This window comes from Vitis vinifera, chromosome 18 (genome assembly GCF_030704535.1).
Source record: "Vitis vinifera cultivar Pinot Noir 40024 chromosome 18, ASM3070453v1".
NCBI lineage: Eukaryota > Viridiplantae > Streptophyta > Magnoliopsida > Vitales > Vitaceae > Vitis > Vitis vinifera.
Genome location: NC_081822.1, coordinates 14,055,204 through 14,076,549, shown reverse-complemented (window position 1 = coordinate 14,076,549; position 21,346 = coordinate 14,055,204). Strand labels below are relative to the sequence as shown.

Below are 21,346 nucleotides of genomic sequence, written 5' to 3'. Positions count from 1 at the left end.
TTGGAAATTATATGGTTTTGAAATCCCAATAATAGAAAATATGATATTCCCCAGTTAATGGGGAAAATAATATTGTTCTTGTGCACTATGTGCTTATTGCATTTTTTGTTCCCAGATTGCCCCTCCATGTTAGCAGCAAGCCGTCTCCATGTCAGTTAGAAAGGTATGAAATTTAATAAAACACAAAAATTGAACTTCTCAAATCTAAAACATGAAGAACACTCGACCCGATAACCATATCAAATTTGGGGAATCTCCCTCTTTCTCTCACTTGTCATTTTTCCTAACCCCATCTCAAGAAATTCCCATTTTTGAACCTTATTTGAAATTCGAAGACGGGGCTAATTTCTCTCTTCACGTTCTGCCCAGCTGATGGATACCCATCTTCCCAAAGCCTTCTTCCTCTCATTTTGGCCTATCCCTAGTGTCTCTCTTCACAAGCTAACCACCCAAACCTAATACTCATTTTCTGAAAACCTTCAAGTAAACTGAACTGGACCCATATCTTCTTCTTTCATCATCAAAGGTGAAATTTTTTTAAGGTTTCTGGAAACCAAACTAGAGTTTTCCCTTGTTTTGGATTAATAAATCGCAGGTGAGTTTTCCATTTAAGGATTTATTTGATTGCTGAGAAAATCTTGGGGTGGAAGGTTTTCTATTTTAGGGTTTCTTGTATTTTGATTCATTTTCGCATGAATGAAATAGAGGAATTTTTTTTTTGGTTAAATATATGTTTATATTTGTAGATAACAATCTCTTTGAAAACAAAGTTTTCTTCTACTGCTGAGAAATTGTTGCATTCATCCATGTGGTAGTGGCATAATGGAATACTTCTTTTTGATTGGAAAATAACTAGTTTGAGATTTTGTTGCCATTCTGAGCATGCTTTTAAATACCCATTGGTATTCCAATATCTATATGTCATACAAACCTCACTCAGTTTTTATCCTAAAATTCCCATGTTTTTGGCCTTAATTTCACTTTTTTTTTTTAAAAAAAAAACAAAAATTAATACCTACATTTATGTAGATATCTCAATAATATTTTTGTACTTTCGAACCTTGATATGATGGACTATATTGATATTTTATTCTCTACTTCCAAGTGATGGCAGTTTATATCGCAAATTGTATAGTAAACATAGGATCCATTTTGACTGTCATATGATTTTACTTTATTGAAGTTTTCTGCATAATGTAGACTTAACCAATTGTGAGTTAGATATATATAACTTCTTATTTTGTTTCTTGAAAATTCTGTATTTCTATTTTTGGCTTTCTGGGCACAACTAAAAATGGTTTAAGAAGAGTCAAATATGAGAAGGTTATTGAAATTGTTGATGGGAATAATCATTGACATGCTAAAAGAGATAAATAAGAGAAGTTGTCATCTCAATAGAGTCCCTAGAAATATAGGTTTTAAAATGACATTAGATTTTTTTTATAAAGGAGATTTAAGTTTTTTTTTTAATTGGAAAATCGGATAGTTTTTTTTTTTTTTTTAAAAAAAAGTGAGAGATTAAATTTTAAATTTTAAATCGGAAAATCAGAAAATTTTTTAATATAGAGAGGATAAGTTTTAAATTTTGAAAAGGAATCTTGGAAGGTATAGATCACGGTTTGGGAGAGTTTAAGGAAAATTGGGGACTAGGAGATAAGGAGGCAATTGAAGACTACACGGCTTGTGGGGGAAGAGCAGGTTACACCATAGAGACTTCAGGGGATGATCACCATAGGGGGACAACTCAGTGGATTCTGCAGGGGCAATGTCCATATGAGGATCTCCATGAGGGCTGCATCCTTGAAGATCACACAACAAAATGATTCATGAAAAAAGCCACACACGTGATTCCAAGGACAACATGCAGCCTCATCATTAAAGCAAAAAAACCACACCATTGATTCCCTAAGGCCATCACGTTCCAAGAAGGTATTTTCTTTCATGCAGACTGCCATTTGGAGTCACCATTGAGGGGACTTCTTCAAGACCAATAGCCATACACATCCATGGGTTGTAATTGGAGGACCACATAGCAATATGCATGGAGAATAACCACATATAGGCCGCTTCCTACAAGATACACCCTGCATCTCACACATAGCCGCCTTTGGAGAATCCACTTGCACCACACAACCATAGAAGACGCAACCTATATCAATTGAAAGGGTTGTCACTTTCAACACATTATCATAAGAGATCTCCAAGGCCACAACCAATAGGAGACACACCATTTTTCCTTTTTGGTTGGAAAAGGTAAGTTATAATTTTTTCACTTTAGTTTTCATTAGATTTTGATTTAAAAAGTTTAAAGTTTTTGTTTAATCTAGTTTCAATTTTTTTATTGGGTTGAAAGTAGAGTTTTTACTTTTTTCGGTTGTTTTTTTTTTAGGATGAAAGTTAGAGCTTTTAATTATTTTAGTTTCGAGTTTGAATTAGGATTGAAAGTTAAAGTTTTTGTTTATTAGTTTTTATGTATTAAGTTTGGATTCTTTTTTTACTAGATTGGAAGTTAGATTTTTTCTTATTAGTTTTGATTCATAAATATTGGAATGAAGGTTAGGTTGCTTGTTAATTTTTAATTCTTAATTGATACAATTTCCATTTTGTGTTTTATTTTTTTTTTAGAAATTTTAATTAGTCTAGTTGACTCAAAGTTGTTTTGTTTACTTTTTAAATATGTTAACTTTGATTCTTGTTTGGTCCAATTTCAATTTGTGTTCTTTTTGAAGTTTTAGGTAATTAGTTTAATTGATCCTAAATTGTTATTTATTTTCATGTTCCAAGCCTATTAGTTTTAGTTCATGATTTATTCTATGTTGGTTTATTTGCTTTCAGATTCTAGTTAATTAGTTTAGTTGACCACAGGTTACTTTAGTCATGCCTCGAAATAGTTCATTTTAGTTTTTGACACTTTATTCAACTTATGTATTTTTAGGATTCCATGTTATTAGTTTCAAATTATTGTACTTATGTTCATGTGTTTGATTTATCTTATAATTAGGTCTTGTTTGATGTCTCATTATTTCGCTTGATCTAAAATGTTTAATTTGATTTTCTGAAGCCCTTGGAAAATAGTGAACATTGGCCTCTATTCTCATCACTTAGTTTGTTTGGTTGTCAAAAATTTTACTTTGCAAATTTGTTTTCTTTTTTTTTTTCTTGGTATTTTGTTTCTTATGTTTTGTTGCTTTCAAATTAATTTTTTTTCATTTTAAAAGGAAGAAAAAACATTTTCTAAAAAGATCCCTTTGAAAATCTATTTAAAAAATCCATTTAGAATCCTTACAGTCAAAATCTCTTTTTTCAAAAAATGTGCAACTATATCTCATTCAATTTGCACCCTTTTGTTTTCAATAAAAATCTGATTTTGAGTGGAACACGAATCCAAACTTGTGGTCCCAAATAAATGAGATAATTTTAGGTTAAATTTGTGTATATCAATTGCAGAATTGGTGGAACCCCTACATAAAAATCACTTTTAAAAAAAAAAAACCTTTTATTAATAGCTTGTTTATTTCATTCCGTCTCCAAAAAGAAAATTCAATTTGACTCACTTATGATAATCCAAAATTTTTTCCTAAGATTATATGATTTTTTAGACAAATAACTATGATGCAAAATACTAATATATATGACATATGTATAGCTAAGCAAGATTCCAAAGGAATATCATGTATCACCTAGGACATACATATGAACTCGGTGTTAAATTTAAACTAATGCTCAAGATAGCTATAAGTACCAACTTAGTAACTAAGACAAAAACATGTAGCAAGGGGTAGAACAATTGCATTCACTTGAAAAATCAAAAACAAATATCTAAAAACATCATTTTTTTCATGGAAGAAAATCAAATAACATCCTTATTATATCTACATTAGAGAATAAAAGCCAAAACCAAGTCAAGATATGCCAAACAACACTAGATTAAATAATAAAGCAATCATTGTACAGGAACTTCAGCATGCGGTTAGAATATGAAAGGTTCACAAAATAAATCATAATAAATATCTAGAATATGAATTTAATTACAAAATTTTTCAAAGAACCTTTTCTATTTGTCTGGATTATCACCAAAAGGTCAAACAATTTAATAAAACTCCAATTGATTCTAGTTTACAAAAACATCCCAAAAGATTCAAACTAGGGTAGAATTCAATAGCATGCATAAAATTATTTTTTTAAACTAACATAGAAGTGCTAAAAAATAATACAAAAAATCAAGAAACATTTTTAGATGTCTATTTTACAATAAAAATAAAGACAGAGTCAGAAGACACACGGATCAATTTTAAAAACAAGCAAACAACCCCTTTATTCAAAATTAGGGTAGTGCAGTGAGTGTGGAAAGGGAAAATTATAAATTTCAATTGGGAAAATTATTTGCAATATTTTATGTGTCTAGAATCAATTTCAAGAAGTTATAATTAAGGAAAAATATCAAATCAAATTTAGAAAGTCACCTAATGATTTATTTTTACAAAAACATTTCGGGTGTCCAAAATTGGGTGAAAACAGAACTCCTAAAAGACTCATTTATATCTTCCATTTCAAAATTGCTTTTTAACTCAAACAAGTCTAAATTCATATTCAAGCATGAATTGTTCTAACCCTATTTCATTACATGTATGCATGTTGTAAGTTATGCATGCTTTTAAGGTACGTCTTTCACACCTTTTATCCCTTTAATTATGCAAATATGCAAACTTTGAGTATGGAAATTCGAATATATGCTATTACTTTGTATGCTTTATTTATTACTTGATTATTTGAATGAGATAACATGCATGTTGAGTGTTATATTATTTGTTAAACTAACCTATAATGTTCTCATAATAGCGCTTAAGAAGCAGTCCAAGTACATACCCTAACTCTTCTTTATGATTGTGATTTGATTTCTTATTTAGCATGCTAGAGTTAGTAGAAATTTTGAAGTCACCTTAGCCTATGTAAGTATGTATAATCAACTGATTAATTGTCATATCATTGACACACTCCCAATGGACAAGAAAGAGGTCATCGTTGATATGGACTTCGGGGGTTTGCTCCAATTGGCATGCAAAGAGCTGCATTATGAACTCATCAATTAGATAATTTCCAACTACGATCTAGACTACCACTACTTACATATGGCGATAAAAGTTACTACCCAATTTAGTCCCAAATATGGTAGTGAGGTGCTAAGCATCCCAAACAATGGTATGGACATTGTTGTTTATAATAGGTGAGGTACGACTAACTACACATACAACATCCAATTGTTGGAAGATAACCTACATAATCTAACGGTTTGTGAAAAATTCAAGAAATCCTTCCTCATCTTTGCATGTGCCACTATCCTCATCCCTAACTCAAAACGTGAAGGGATACATGACTTGTGGGACACAGTTTGGGATGGTGATGTGGTTGTGCACGATCCATAAAAGTTTGGCAAATTTTGTGCTACAATTTGTGGATAATGAGATCAAGGGCTATCGTAATCGTCACCCAACATTCATTAGAGGTTGCATGTTGTTCCTTCAAGTACTGCATTATCACCATCTTTATAAGAATGTCATATGCATCCTACACATTAATTTTTAAAGTTGTTGATTTTTAAATGTCTCATGGAATTGACTTATATTTGATTCCGATTGTGTAACTTTTCTATATCACCAAGTTCTACATATCGTTCGTTAAAGTTGAAGTGTGAACCCTGCTATATGTTCCATGGATAGATGACCAAATAAAGCGATGATTAGCAACATAAATTCATACTTATGGAAAATATGGTCATATCAAGGTATGCACACATTCTACAACTCCTTAATTATAGTACCATACATCATTACTTTTTGTGTGGAACATAATCATAAACATTACAAGAAAAAAGGCCGTCGTTGACAGTTTTTTACCCTTAAGATAAGGTATATCTGTCAAGATAGGTTACTATTTGTATGTCATCTATGTCAGTGTCAAGAAAAGTCTAAAGCTAGCTTGACATATACATATGTCAAGATTTCTCTATTTCTACTAATGATGAAATCTTAATAATATGATATGTATCAATGTTTCTTTTACTTCTATCAATGTTGAATTTAATATATGACAAGATTACTTGATCTTATGTCAAGGTTAACTTACTCTTTTGTTAAGGTTACTCCAACAAGTGTCAAGGTCAGACGTCATATATGTCATGATTAATCCCACATATGTCAAGATTTCTAAATATATATGTCAATGTTAGATTTTATATATATCATAATTGCTTTATATATGTCAATGTTTGGTATCACATATGTCATAATTGCCAATGCACATGTCAATATTGGGCATGAGCCATATGTCAATATAACTTATGAAAAATTTAAGATTATTTTATTATAATTTTTATTTTTAATGGAAAATGAACATGTTATATACCATATGAAACCTATCTCAAAATTAAATTTGTTATATTTTTAATTATGATAATCACAATCAAGTCCCTAAAATAATTTAAATAAATTACTATTTAAGGAAAAAATTATTACATATACATTAAATATTAAGAACACAATTCCATAAATGTTTTTCAAGTACCTCTCTATTTTCTATATACAAAAAAAATCTAGCTAAAAACATTCAATTAAAATAATATACAAACTTAAATTGAAAAGTACAACATTATCTTCATAAGAGGTGATCTTTCTTTCTACATCATTGTCTTCTTCTTGATGTATTTTTAGATACCTAGTAGAATAAACACAAAATTATTATAAAATTAAGTAACAAATACCAAAAAATTAAAAGATTTTTTTTCATAGGACAGTAAATATACTAACCTTCAATATCACAAAGATAAAATAAATACACCTATTGACCTTTAATATCATCAATTGTAATTGAATTGATTTTGTGATTCTAGATTCAATTTAAAACACGGTGGATATTCAAACTCACATATCTTCCAAGATGAAGCCTCATCCATACTTATCTCTTGCTTGAAGCCCAATCAATGGTGAAGCATGACCTCAACAATCCTGAGGTTCAACAAAACTCCATGGCTCTCAAAGAACCAACCTGCTTATGTGTGCCTGATACTCTTATTATTGGGCTCAACCAAATGAAACACAAGGCCCAAGTAATAAAATATTATATCATCAAACCCATGCACCAAATATTTGAAGCCCAATCATAAAGCAAATGAGACCCAAGCCCATATAAAAATTAAATTAAAACTACCTCAACAAGTATTGTAGAGATCCAAGGAAACTTACCTACATCTCTTGAAGCCCTAAGATGAAGAATGAAGTGGCAACCACAGAGATGGTGGTGTTGATGTCAGTCCAACAAAATTCAATGGGTAGTGTAGGAGGTACCAAGGCTGTGGGCTACAACAATGGTGGCTATGATGGTGATGGAACATCAAGAATCGCATCAGGGCTATGGCGAAACAATTGCAACTGTGTCGAGACTGTGGTGAAACATCAGGAAACACGTTTGAGTTGTAGCGAACATGGGAACAATAGTCATGGGGGAATATAAAAATGGTGGCATGGTGGGTGTGGGACTCATGGAAGGTAACAACACGGGAGATGGAGGTGGTGGCGTAGGGGCTGCCATGAATATGAGGATGAGAGGATGAAAAAAAAAAAAGGGAAAAGAAGAGAAAAAGGAAGATGGGACGACTGTAAGTGGAAGGAAATGGAATAGAAAGGAAAAAAAAACTTATTTATTAATCTTTTTTTATGGCTTAGGCAAAAACATAAATGTAATGGGCCCAAACTAAATAAAACGAGCTTAAAATGTTTTAAAAGAAATGGGTCTATGGATTGATTTTGTGGGTCTACAGTTAGTTATAATACCTAAATACTAATTAAGTTATTCTTAGTATATTTAATGTCTAATTAAACACATAAACAATAATTTAATTACCTAATACTTGTGAGACCCCAACCCAAGTTAGTGGCAATATATTTTAATTCCAACAATTAGAAATATAGAGACATAACTTAGTGTCTTATCCAAAATATTAAAATAAGATTATAGGTATAGTTTTCAATATATTGATATTATTTTTAAATGGAAACATTATCTTATCCTTTTTAATCACAAATTTCTATTCAAAATAATAATGAATATGCTTGTAAAAACTATCAAAATTTGATAAAATTGCCTTAAATTAGGATTTTGTTTTTCAATAACTCAACCTTAATAAATTAAAATAAAATAGGCTTATTTTCACTTACAAATTATATGTTAAAGTGACGCTACCAAATATTCTAATCTTAAAATATTAATTTATTAAATATTTATTAACTTATAAATTTCTATTAAGGTTGTGTCATTATAAACCATATAAAAATTTAGCAAATGCATATACGTCATTATTACTTTTATTTAGGTAGAAAAGATTAACTATACTTTGACTAATGAATTTTTAGTCAAGATTGCATATCATTAAACCAGGAAAAAATTAGTATATATATATATGTCATTATTGCTTTCATTTTGGTACCTTGACATATGAACATATTAATTATAGATTGACTTATAAATTATTTGTCAAGGTTGCATCATCATAAGTCATGGAAAAATGCAATAACTATTATATATGTCATTGTTGATTTAACCTAAATTGTATATGTCATAATTGTTCATTTAAATAGACAATCTTCACATATATTATCTTAAGTCAAGATGATATATGTCAATGATGACCTTTTTTCTTGTAGTGAAGTTTCAGTGATGTGGCCTATCAATTTAGAAAATTGAATGTAAGGTTAGTACATTGTGAATTATGAAATCACCTTTTATAAGGAATTTTTAAATCAAGTGGAAGTGGTTATGCAATAATGGTTGGTAAATTCCAAAGTGTAAGAAAATTTGATATCTCATACAAATTAAAAATGGTCAAGTAGAAGGGTATAATACCTAAGGAACACCATTAAATGAGTTTGAATGTGTTGTCACTTAAATTGAAATTGAAATGTGCAGATAAGTAAATTATGTGAAATGATTTTATACACATGGTTATATATATCATTCATCGACAATTGTAAACAAGGGATAAGTGAGAGCCATGTATTGAAACCCGCAACAATCATTTGGTAAATATTATAGTCTAAGAGATGTGTTTGAGTGTACAAGACGTTATTGGGTTTTGGAAGATGAATTTTACTACCCGATGACGTTGTGTAATCGTTACAACGACCGCACATTGTAAACAATGATGACAGAAAGGGAACATTATGTTAATGAATCAGAAAATCTTGTTGACGATCTCTGAGTCCTTGGTGCACATATACCATGTTGTCATGTGAGAATGATGGACATGAACAAAACGATTCAATTAAGACATTGAACTGTATTCGAGAAGAGAACAGTAAAATGACTATTCAAAGAAATAAATATTTCATGTTAAAAGGGTTGTTCCATACTACAACAAAATGTGCAAAAAATATGGACCCAATCGAAGTTATTGAATTACTCGTGGCACCAGAGTACAAATCGGATACTGAAATGTTTGATGAAAATACCGACAGTGATTAAAGTGACTGAAAGTGATAAACTTAGAATGCATCATTTCATTGCAAATGAAAAGGACATGTTGTAATAGAAGTTTCAAATGAGGTAGAGTTTGCATTCATATGACATGCCACAATAACTCTAAACGTGTCATAAGTGTAATAACAATTTTTAATTTCATGCATTCAAGTAAAATGAACATGATTATGTTTATGAGTGAGGTACTTAATGATGGTTCAAACAAATAAAATTTGGTTGTTGGATCAGTAAATAACATAGAAAGTCCATGCTATTACAATGTCTATTGTGGAGTATATGCACACACACACACACTATCAAATTGGACACCATTCAAACACTTTGATACTTGCCTTGACAACCTTAGTCACACCACATTGAGTGACTCAACTACTACAATGGTTGAGGGTACCCACTTTATGTAGACCAACATAGCCGAATCTTTGTAAAAATAATAGATTCATACAATGAAGATTGCAATGAAAATGTGATGAGTCTTTTTAATAAATTCATTAACATGATTGTGTTATGCTACTCTGGTTGCGGGTTGCCACTTTATGTAGACAAAATGCAAAAATATGTGACATAGAATAAATTCTTGCAATGGTACCTCACACAAATAGTGAGTAGTCTTCTTAGTAATAAATCTCAAAATAATTCATAGCACATGGGTACTATGTTTCGAAACAGTGGTCATCACTTTATGTATACCAACATGACAAAATTGCAATAAAAACAATACCTTCTTGCACATAATACTGATAAAAATAGTACGTATTCTTTTCAATAGTAATTATATGTAGTGAATAACATGCAACTAAGTGAATGGAAGTAACAGAAGACAATCTATACGGTTAAAAATTGAGAAATAGACATTACAATTTATAATTGGCAATACTACTTTCATGATAAGACTAAGAATAAGGTCAAACATCAAAGATTTAGTTTGATGTCCAAGCTATCCAATAACATTATAGCTTACTTAGAGAAGTAATAAAAAAACAAAATAATAAATGGCACTAAGTGTAGAGTGAATAGCTGTATAGAACATGTTAGTCCATACATATAGTCTGTTGAAACTTCCTTGAAGACACTTAAATGATGGATGAAGAAGGACATAGGTCATATAGGAAAGTGGAATTCCATAGTTGTGAACATTAACAAACAAATTGTCTTAGGTTCCAAATGTCTAATGTCATTTCGTGAACTACAAAGTTGGTAATAATAATCACATAGTACCTATGACGTCTAAGAAAACCAAATTACTAGACATTCATATTCATAACACATGTGCACAACCTATGTTAAAGTAGATATTTCAATAAGAAAAATACATGCTACAAAAAAGCTAACAAAGAAATTGATTACATATGTATATGAAATATTTTGCAGGGAATGGTGATCATCAACTACATGTTCAGACTTTGGTTAGGCGGTTGTTGAACATTCATCATTTCTCTTCCATCTTGGTTCATAGAACACCCAAGCTTAGACAACTTCCTCTCTAGAAGTATATGCTTTGTAAACACTCCCCTTATAAAGGAGTACATTCTTTCGACATTCAACCTAAGAATCATACACTCCATGTTTGCGCCTAACAAACACTACATTGTATATTTGCATGTTCGACATCTGATGACATAATTGTTGTTGTTTAATTTCTGATAATAAATCATGTAATGACTATTGAAAAATTAATTACCTTTAGATTTCTGGTTAGGGTTAGGGAAAAATGAGATAGAATGACAAGAAGATGAGATATCTTGTTGAGGAAGCTAATATTTTGGATTTTAGTTTTTCGTTCAGGTTCGCTCTATTGTAGCAAAATCAAAATCATAGTTGCGCCTCTTGAAACTGTCTTCTAATTGGATGTTCTTAGGATGGAGTGCCTCATTTGGATGCTAAGAAAGTGGAGAAAAAAAATGCATGTTGGAGTTTTGGATTAAGGGTTTCATTTCTCAAATAAGAGAAATTGTGGGAAATTTTAGATGGGCCTTGGGATTGGTTGGGTGACGAAGCCAAGAGAGGGAGAGAAATGTTCTCAAAATTTGAGAGGAAGAAGTTTTGGATTTGGTAAATTTGAGATGGTTATCGAGTTGAGTGTTTTTTGTGTTTCAAATTTGAGAAGTTTCAAATTCTTGGAGAAGATATAAATATGCAGATTGAAGTTTTAAGGGTTTATTTTCTAATATGAGAGGAAGAAGTTTTGGTGCTTAGGAAATTTTTGGATAGTTCTTGGGTTCGGAAGTAAGGAGATGTAACCCAAATATTAGACATCATTTTTTTGTGTGTTTTTTTATTTTATTTAAAACCTTCCCTGCTGACATGGAGACAAGGTTGCCGCTAACATGGAAACATGGAGGGGCAATTTGGGAACAAAAATGTAATCAGCACATAGTGCACAAGAACAACATTATTTTCCTCATTAACAGGGGAATCTCATATTTACTTTTAATGGAATTTCTTTCCCAATTTTATTTGCATTCTATATGTAACTAATTATGGGTTTGTTGAAGGTAGCACAGGATATTAGGGGTGACAAAGTTTGATACAATTCATTAGCACATACAATTCAAATTCAACATGTTTTTCACAAGTTTGAGTTAAGTATAATCATATTTAGGTCAAATTATTGTCAATCTATATACCCATTTAATAAATAAGTTGATTTTTAGTCAACTTGCATAACACAAATTTAATCTTAATTAACATATCTAATAACCATATTGATTAATCTAATTATAATTCTAAACTATTTAATCCATGTTTTGAGATATTTTAATTTCACATTTAAATAAATAGGTCATTTGATGTATAATAAATATCAGGTTGTGACATTAATCATATAGACTAACATAAAACGTAATTTAATTTAATTATTAAATAGAATGATTTGATTATTAAATGGATTAAATAGGTTATATGGTATGTTATATGTTTAATAATTAGGTCATATTTAGATTTATATTTTAAATCTGATTATTATTTATACTGATTCTAGGTTAACCTATTTAGTAAAATGCTTGAACTTTGACACAACACAACTCAAGCATGATCACCCGATTCACCCCTGCTAGATGTGGTGGAGGATGCATGAGCACCATTTGGAGGAAGATGTGAACCTCTGCATGTGGAGCATGAACATATGGTGGAAAATATCCTCCAATTCTTACACAATATTCTTTCATGCTACGTTTGGTTTGTGGGATAGGATAATAATAATAATAATAATAATAATAATAATAAGATATGATTTCCAATGGGATATGATATTCTTGGATATACATATTCTATGGACATGATATAATAATAATAATAATAATAATATAAAATCATATAATTAAATTAATTATAATTAACTAGTTGAATATAATTATATGACATATAAATATAATTTGGTGTTTCTTAGTATAAAGTAATATGTTAGGAAATTAATTAATTATATCTTAACTCAAAGTATAATTATTTAAAAAAATATAATTAATTATTATTTGCATGAATTAATTAAATTAAACAGATTTTAGTTCTTAATTTGTTACTATCAATGATCATTAATCATAATATATACTTCTATAACTATTAAAATCCAAGATGCAGAAACTCACTAATTGCTAGAGAATCTTTCAAGTAACCATATAATTGATACTACAACTTTAAACCATGCTCCAAACACAACAAATAAGTGGATAGCTGGTGATTGAAAGTTTAATCAAACCCTTTACTCTAAGAAAATTAATCAAGAGAAGTTAATTTTCATCATATAACTCTAATATGAATAAACTTTTTCATCCAATCTCACACTTCATCTTTTTCTCTGATCATGATGAATAAAATAATAAATAACCACCAAAAACAAAAACAATAATAAAAAAAAAAACAAAAAACAAAAACAAAAACAAATACAAACCAAAGAAGAATAAAAAACATTGCTTAATTCCCTTCTCTAATCGCTACCCTTCTACCGTTGGATTGGTCTTCATTTATCTTCTCTTCTGTGTGAAAGTCATATTGCTTAGTTTCAATTGAAGAACTAGTTTTCAATCTATTTATGCCTATCCTCACACCTATAAGAAAATTTTCCGAAGCATGAGCTTGTATTTTCACACAAACGATAAAATATCAAGTAGACAATTATATATAAGATTAAACTTTCTTCAATGATATCATAAATCAATAATTCTATTAAAGTCAATTATGCTCTAATAAAAAGAATCTAGGGTTTCCAATTGTGAAGGCCGGCTTGAAAAAAAAAATACATATAATGCAAATAGAATTTCCATAGACTCACAATCAAAGACAGTAAAAGATTAATTTACTCCTACTCCTACAAGGATAATAATTCTAATATAATAAATAAATAACTCTAACAAATATATTGAAATTCATGCACAACCATCAAACTCAAAAAGATAAGAGGGCAAAGTGGATGATCCAAAGTGTGAAAATTGATTTGAGATTACATTACAGTTTTTTTAGGTTCACAAAAAGATTGGGTGATATCTTCATTCTAATATTCAGTATAAAGCAAAGTATGGTTGGCACAAGGGAAAAAAAAAACATTACCCCAGCGAGAGGTTTTCTACAGGCCAAGTTCTAGCTACAAAAATGAATGGTTGAGCAAGAAGGAAACAATTTTAGTTGAACTTAAGAGTAAAAAGAATGACAGATTTGAAAATTGGAACCCGTGGAGCGTGCGTGTGGGCCTCCACTTCCTCTACCCAAAGCCAAGAGTCATAGAAAGTAATATTACAGTCTTACACACCTACCATGTATTCTTCCAATCTTATGGAAGAAGTATTTTCTCTGCGTTTTCGGGAGCAGCCAAAGCATCATTTTAGAACGCTGGTTGGAGAAAAGTGGTAATGAAAATGATGGGACAAGTAAATTGTGCATAGACCATGCATATAAGACAAATCAATGAAAGCAAGGTTGCTACGGCGTCATTTGTCTCCAATAACTTGTATTTCAGAAGAACTAACCACTCGTTGAAATGGATCCATTTACTCAGTCACCCCATGTACACAGATTTCAAATTTTCTTCTGTTCTTTCTCAATCGCAATTGAAATACATGTTGAGCACTTTCATTGGGTCTATTCCACGTAGAACAAGCAATTCTACGCTGGCAATGCTATGGAAACTCAACTGATGACAATGTAGTTCTATCACCACATTTCTCCTAACTGTGCAGTGCATCCATATGTATTCTACGACATTACCATATTGCATGATATATACCCCATACAGAAACTCTCTACTCTGAATTAAATGAGCTCCAACAGTACTAGAAAGAGAATAAAGCAAGAATTGAAATACATCTCTTTTAAGACACTCATCAATCTTATACATCCAAATGCTGAGATCATCATTCAGATCTATTATTTTTCTGATAATCCCCTTACATAATTTTATTTGAATTTCTACATAACTATGGTTATGGGCCCTATGGCGGCGGGGGCTCAGCAAATCCTCCCATTCCTGTGCAATAGCGCGGAACTCCATAGTTGTCTGTACCACAGTCCATGCCAATTGGTACACCCAGAACCCTTCGTCCTGCGACAGATCAAAGTAGACACATGTCTTAAATATTAGTCGCCATTTCTCTACCTTATATACTTACATATATAAAAAGGATAATAAGACTTAATACATGGAGATGCCATCACTGGCATGTTTATCAGAAACATATATGAAATACATGCGTGGGCAGTCCCCTAAATATACTGACCAAATTTAAGTAGTGTTGCAGCTGTAGCGACCTCAGAGGACATGAGAAGGATGATTCCTACAAAGATGGCCATCAACATGACTTGAGAGGTCTTAAAGAAAGCCATCTTCACCATGCTAAGTATGGAGAACGATGATCTATAGCACTTGCTTGCTCCAATATTTATAGGCAAACCAAGAGAAGAAAAATCTACTGGGCCGTGTAATTAACGGTAAACCTTCTTCCAAGCCAAAATTATTTCTTAGTGATATTTACCCAATACAAACAGGCTGACTCTCAAGGGATCAAATCATAAGGTCTTTTTCTTGACTTGAAAGCACACCGTGTGGAAATGAAAGACCATGAATGCAGTTCAATTGTGACGGTCAACTCAAGCAGGTTTAATTAAGATTGTCATAAGGTCTAGTTCTTGACTTAAAGCACACCGTGTGGAAATGAAAGACCATGCATACAGTTCAATTGTGACGGTCAACTCAAGCAGTTGCCCTTTGTTGACTTTAATTAAGATTCAAGTACAGGTTGACTCAAGGAGATGACAGCTGTTACACTTTCATAAGATGAAAAGGCCAAGGAAAAAGAACGCTTTTTCTGATGATTTAGGAGAACCAGAGTTTCGGAGTCGCAGGTTTTTTCCATACACGACACCGTGTGGAAATAAAAGACCATGCATACAGTTCAATTGTGACGGTCAACTCAAGCAGTTGCCCTTTGTTGACTGTAATTAAGATTCAAGTACAGGTTGACTCAAGGAGATGACAGCTGTTACACTTTCATAAGATGAAAAGGCCAAGGAAAAAGAACGCTTTTTCTGATGATTTAGGAGAACCAGAGTTTCGGACTGGCAGGTTTTTTCCATACACGTGTTGAGATGAAAAATAATCGGATTAAAGATAAATTTAAATTTATTTTTTAAATTCAGGGTGATGACTGGTATTGTCCTGTCCTTTTTTTTTTAACATAAATAAAATAATAAAAAATTTGCTTTCAAAAAGAAATAACTTCTAAAAATTTATAATATTTATTTATTCACAAAATATGTTATTTTAATATAATTTAAAATTTTAAATATTAAAAAATATTAACAACATTTCAAATATTTATTGGGACAAAAATTGAAATAGATTTATATAAGGAGAATATTAAAAATTAATATAATTAAGATTAATTAAAAGTCTGTATATTTTTAAATTATTTTTTTATATAAAAACAAATAAATAAATAAAAATAATTTATTAACTTTTTTTTTTCTTCTCCAATTTTTTTGCCTTCAATTTTTCAAGAACCAAACATATTGATAGGAAAATTGGAGATGAAATTTTTTAGCATTTATATATATATATATATTAAAAAAAGTAAGGAAATAATTTTTTTTTCCCCTTTTCCTTGGCACTTTTGGGAATGATCTTAATATTTTCTCTTAAACCCATACACTTTAAAAAATTTCATGAATATTTTCCATGCATACCAACTACCAGGCGGGAAGGGAAAGACTCCCATGTCATAGAAAAAATGAGCTAGCCTTTGTGAAAAAACAGAACCTATCATCAGATGGCTGCATCCTCCCACTGCTATGATCATTCTGCATGATCCCATCCATGGCAACTTTATAAAATGCTTACAAGCATTTTTCTGACCCAAGGTCCTTCACTCATCACCTTCATTTTGAAAATGAAGAAGCTTCACCATCTCTCACTGTTCATCCTCCATTTCCAAATCATTCTATTCTCCAGCATGAACACGGTGGAAGCTCTAGATGCTAACCCCAACAAACAGGCGCTTTTGTCTTTCAAATCCACAGTCTCGGACCCTCAAAATGCTCTCTCAGATTGGAACTCCAGCTCATCTCACTGCACTTGGTTTGGTGTCACTTGCACCAGTAACAGAACCAGCGTCCAATCTCTCCACCTGCCTGGAGTTGGCCTCTCAGGTATTATACCTCCACACCTCTTCAACCTCACATCTCTTCAAGTTTTAGATCTTTCTAACAATTCCTTCCAAGGCCAGATCCCTGCTGGGCTCTCTCATTGTTATAATCTCAGAGAGATCAATTTACGGAGGAACCAACTTGTGGGTCCCCTTCCATCTCAATTAGGCCATCTGTCTAGACTGAAATTTATGGATGTGTATGCCAACAATCTTAGTGGTGCAATCCCTCCAACTTTTGGAAATCTCACCTCTCTTACCCATCTAAACCTAGGAAGAAACAATTTTCGTGACGAAATTCCAAAGGAGTTGGGTAATCTCCATAATCTAGTTCTTCTTCGCCTTTCAGAGAACCAATTATCTGGCCAGATACCTAATTCACTTTATAACATTTCTTCTTTATCTTTTCTGTCACTAACCCAAAATCATCTTGTTGGAAAACTACCAACTGATATGGGTCTTGCTCTCCCTAATCTCAGGCAACTCTTGTTGGCTGAGAACAGCTTTGAAGGATTGATACCCAGTTCTTTAAACAATGCTTCAGAAATTCAGTTTCTTGACCTCTCTTCAAATTTATTTCAAGGGTCAATTCCTTTCCTTGGGAACATGAATAAACTTATCATGCTAAATCTAGGAGTGAATAATCTCTCTTCCACCACAGAGCTGAATCTTCAGGTATTCGATTCCCTCACAAACTGTACCCTATTGGAAAGCCTCATTCTGAATTCCAACAAACTGGCCGGCAACCTTCCAAGTTCAGTTGCAAATCTGTCAGCCCATCTGCAACATTTTTGCATTGAAAGCAATCTCTTTACTGGGAAATTACCCAGAGGAATTGATAAGTTTCAGAGCCTCATATCCTTGACTTTGCAGCAAAATCTTTTCACAGGTGAGCTACCAAATTCCATAGGAAGACTCAACAAACTGCAGAGAATTTTTGTCCACGAAAACATGTTCTCAGGAGAAATTCCTAATGTCTTTGGGAATCTTACACAATTGTATATGCTCACACTGGGATACAATCAGTTTTCTGGTAGAATCCCTGTGAGTATTGGTGAATGCCAGCAATTAAACACCCTGGGTCTATCTTGGAACAGGCTAAATGGCAGCATACCAATAGAGATTTTCTCACTCTCTGGTCTCAGTAAACTATGGTTAGAAAAAAATTCTCTGCAGGGTTCTCTCCCCATTGAAGTGGGTAGCCTGAAGCAGCTCTCCTTATTGAATGTTTCTGACAACCAGTTGTCCGGAAACATCACAGAAACAATTGGCAACTGCTTAAGTTTGCAAACTCTTAGCATGGCAAGAAATGGAATAATGGGCTCAATACCGGATAAAGTGGGCAAACTAGTGGCATTGAAGAGCTTGGATCTTTCTTCCAACAATCTCTCTGGCCCAATCCCCGAATATTTGGGGAGTCTTAAGGATTTGCAAAGCTTAAATTTGTCTTTCAATGACTTGGAAGGAAAAGTTCCGAGGAGTGGGGTGTTCATGAATCTTAGCTGGGATTCTCTCCAAGGAAATGATATGCTTTGTGGAAGTGACCAAGAGGTTGCAGGGAAGCTGAGACTCCATACATGTAGTACAAAGAAGAAGCAAAGCAAGCATTTTGGACTCACCATCAGCATTGCAGTTGTGGGCTTCACTTTGTTAATGTGTGTAATCTTCTATTTCATTTGGGCATTGGTCTCCCGAAGAAGGAAAAAGAAGGGGACAAAGGAAAGCTTCTTTTCCCGTCCTTTCAAGGGGTTTCCTGAAAAGATGTCTTATTTTGAAATCCGGCTAGCAACAAACAGTTTTGCAGCCGAAAATTTGATAGGAGAAGGAGGCTTCGGGTCTGTTTATAAAGGAGTTCTCAGAACTGGTGAAGATGGAGCCGGCACCACCCTTGCTATAAAGGTCCTTGACCTGCAGCAGAGCAAAGCTTCTCAGAGTTTCTATGCAGAATGTGAAGCTCTGAGGAATATTCGGCATCGGAACCTTGTGAAGGTTATCACTTCATGCTCTAGCATTGATCACACAGGAGGTGAATTCAAGGCTTTGGTCATGGAGTTCATGTCTAACGGTAGTTTATACAATTGGTTGAACCCGGAAGACTCCCAATCTAGGTCGAGTCTGACCTTAATCCAGAGACTGAATATCGCCATAGACGTGGCTTCTGCCATGGATTACCTGCACCATGACTGTGACCCACCTATAGTCCATTGTGATTTGAAACCTGGAAATGTGCTTTTGGATGATGATATGGCTGCTCATGTGGGAGACTTTGGATTGGCAAGGTTTCTTTCTCAAAATCCATCACAGAGTGAAAGCAGCACAATAGGACTAAAGGGCTCAATTGGCTACATTGCTCCAGGTATTGATCAAAACTGAACTTGCAAAACGACTAGTTGTTTAGACTTGGTATTGATATTCTAATATGCTGTCAATTTGTTTTAATTAGAGTATGGTTTGGGTGGAAAAGCTTCAACAAATGGAGATGTCTACAGTTTTGGAATTCTGCTGCTTGAGATATTCACAGCAAGGAAGCCCACTGATGAGATCTTTCAGCAAGGTCTAAACCAGAAAAAATATGCATTGGCAGTGCAAGCAAATCAAGTTTCAGAAATTGTTGATCCTGGGATTTTCAGTCATACTAATTCTTCGGAGCTTAGCCCCTTTATCAGTTCCTCTGCATGCAGCAACCACAGCAGCACAAGCAGTACCATCAGCGTCGGGCGAAATAAAAATGAAGAGTGCTTGGCAGCCATAATAAGAGTTGGTTTGTGTTGTGCCGATCATTCCCCTAGTGACCGTTTAACTATAAGAGAAACTTTAACCAAGTTGCAAGAGATAAGAAAATTTCTTCTGGAGCTGTGAGGCTCTTCATCCCTCCCATTCTGTCTTTAATAATTATCTTGCAGACATAGTTTTATTACATATTTGTCTGTTGTTGTATGAATGCTCTAAGTTTCTTGAGCTACAATTTAATCTGATTGTGACTCTTTGATGGTACCAAAGTAAAATTTTTATAGCCATGCCAATTTTCCCATATACACATCCCAATTTAATGATTTTAAGGGATTAATGAGTTGTTCATCTCCTTCTTTCAAGGGGTTGCTACCAAAGATGCCCTACTCTGAAGTTCAGCTTCTACAAATGGTTTCAGAACAGGAAATTTAGCAGGAAGGTTTAAATCAAGGTAACCCACTTGAATCAAGCTTTCAGAGAATAGCACATTCCCTATTTCTCCTGGCAATATTGAGAGCAACAGCACTCTAGGTAAGCAGGGCAATTTAATTGCCAGAACAACCCACAATGTAGACCACTATAAATTCAAAATCATGACAAAATGATTATTATAACTATCAATTGGAGGATAGGAAAATGTACCTCTCAATGGGCCGAACTTTTCCAAGGCGCTTGTGAAGGAAGAAAATTTCTCTGCCATGTGCCTTTGACTTTCAAAGATACTATTCCATTAGCTCCATCAGGTTTTTAACTAGGGTTACAACTTACAACTTGGAAAGATTGAACCCCACAAGACCCTGACTGAGAAATCAAACTGCACTTTCATTTTCATTCTTTCCAACCTACCACTTACCTGAAAACATTGTCAGACAGATTGAACCCCATTCTGCTGCTTGCCAAAAATGGGGAGTAATGAAATCATATCTACCAAGAATTCTCGACATAATTACTCCATTGTAGAAGTGCAAATAACAAAAAGTAGGATTAGATGGTCGTCTCAATCCTTCAGCACCATGCAAAGAACCCTACTCTTCAAAATGTAGTTAACTATAGCTCCCTCAGTGACAAAGTTAACTCGACCTACTTTCTTTTCGGTTTGGTTACTGACTGCTGAAAGAGTAAACTTTTTGAATCTTTTCTCTTCTTGGCTCCCTAAGTAATCTCTACCAAAATGGAGAATTGAGAAACACTATTGTTACTAACAAAACTGCAGAATTTTTTCTTATTTTCTTCTTGTAACCTGTTGGCACAACCTATAGAGATTCAGAATCTTCAGATTTTGCACAGAAAATGGCATGGGGATTCTGTATGAACTCTAGCTAGAAGACCAGGAATAAATCAAGTACCGAAGGAACAGGAATACAAGGCATAATCAATCCAACACCATTTGAATGTTTTGTTGATTGAATTCAATTAACATGTTGGCAAGTTAGGGTTGCCCACCCTTTTCATTCTAATAC

General features: G+C 32.8%; 1 protein-coding gene across 1 annotated transcript; it reads left to right on the top strand.

Moving 5' to 3' along the window:
• The first annotated feature begins 16,693 nt into the window (after positions 1-16,693).
• LOC100854714 (probable LRR receptor-like serine/threonine-protein kinase At3g47570) lies at positions 16,694-20,142 on the top strand. The gene is made up of 2 exons (XM_010666666.3): positions 16,694-19,512; positions 19,600-20,142. Exons 1-2 carry the CDS (start codon positions 16,845-16,847, stop codon positions 20,013-20,015), a joined length of 3,084 nt encoding a protein of 1,027 aa, XP_010664968.2. The 5' UTR covers positions 16,694-16,844; the 3' UTR covers positions 20,016-20,142.
• The last annotated feature ends 1,204 nt before the right edge of the window (positions 20,143-21,346 follow it).

Excerpts from the sequence above, each read along its gene's own strand:
- LOC100854714 (XM_010666666.3), top strand. The coding sequence starts at position 16,845 with ATGCTTACAAGCATTTTTCTGACCCAAGGTCCTTCACTCATCACCTTC. Across the intron at positions 19,513-19,599 it reads AATTGGCTACATTGCTCCAG|AGTATGGTTTGGGTGGAAAA; the intron begins GTATTGATCAAA and ends TGTTTTAATTAG.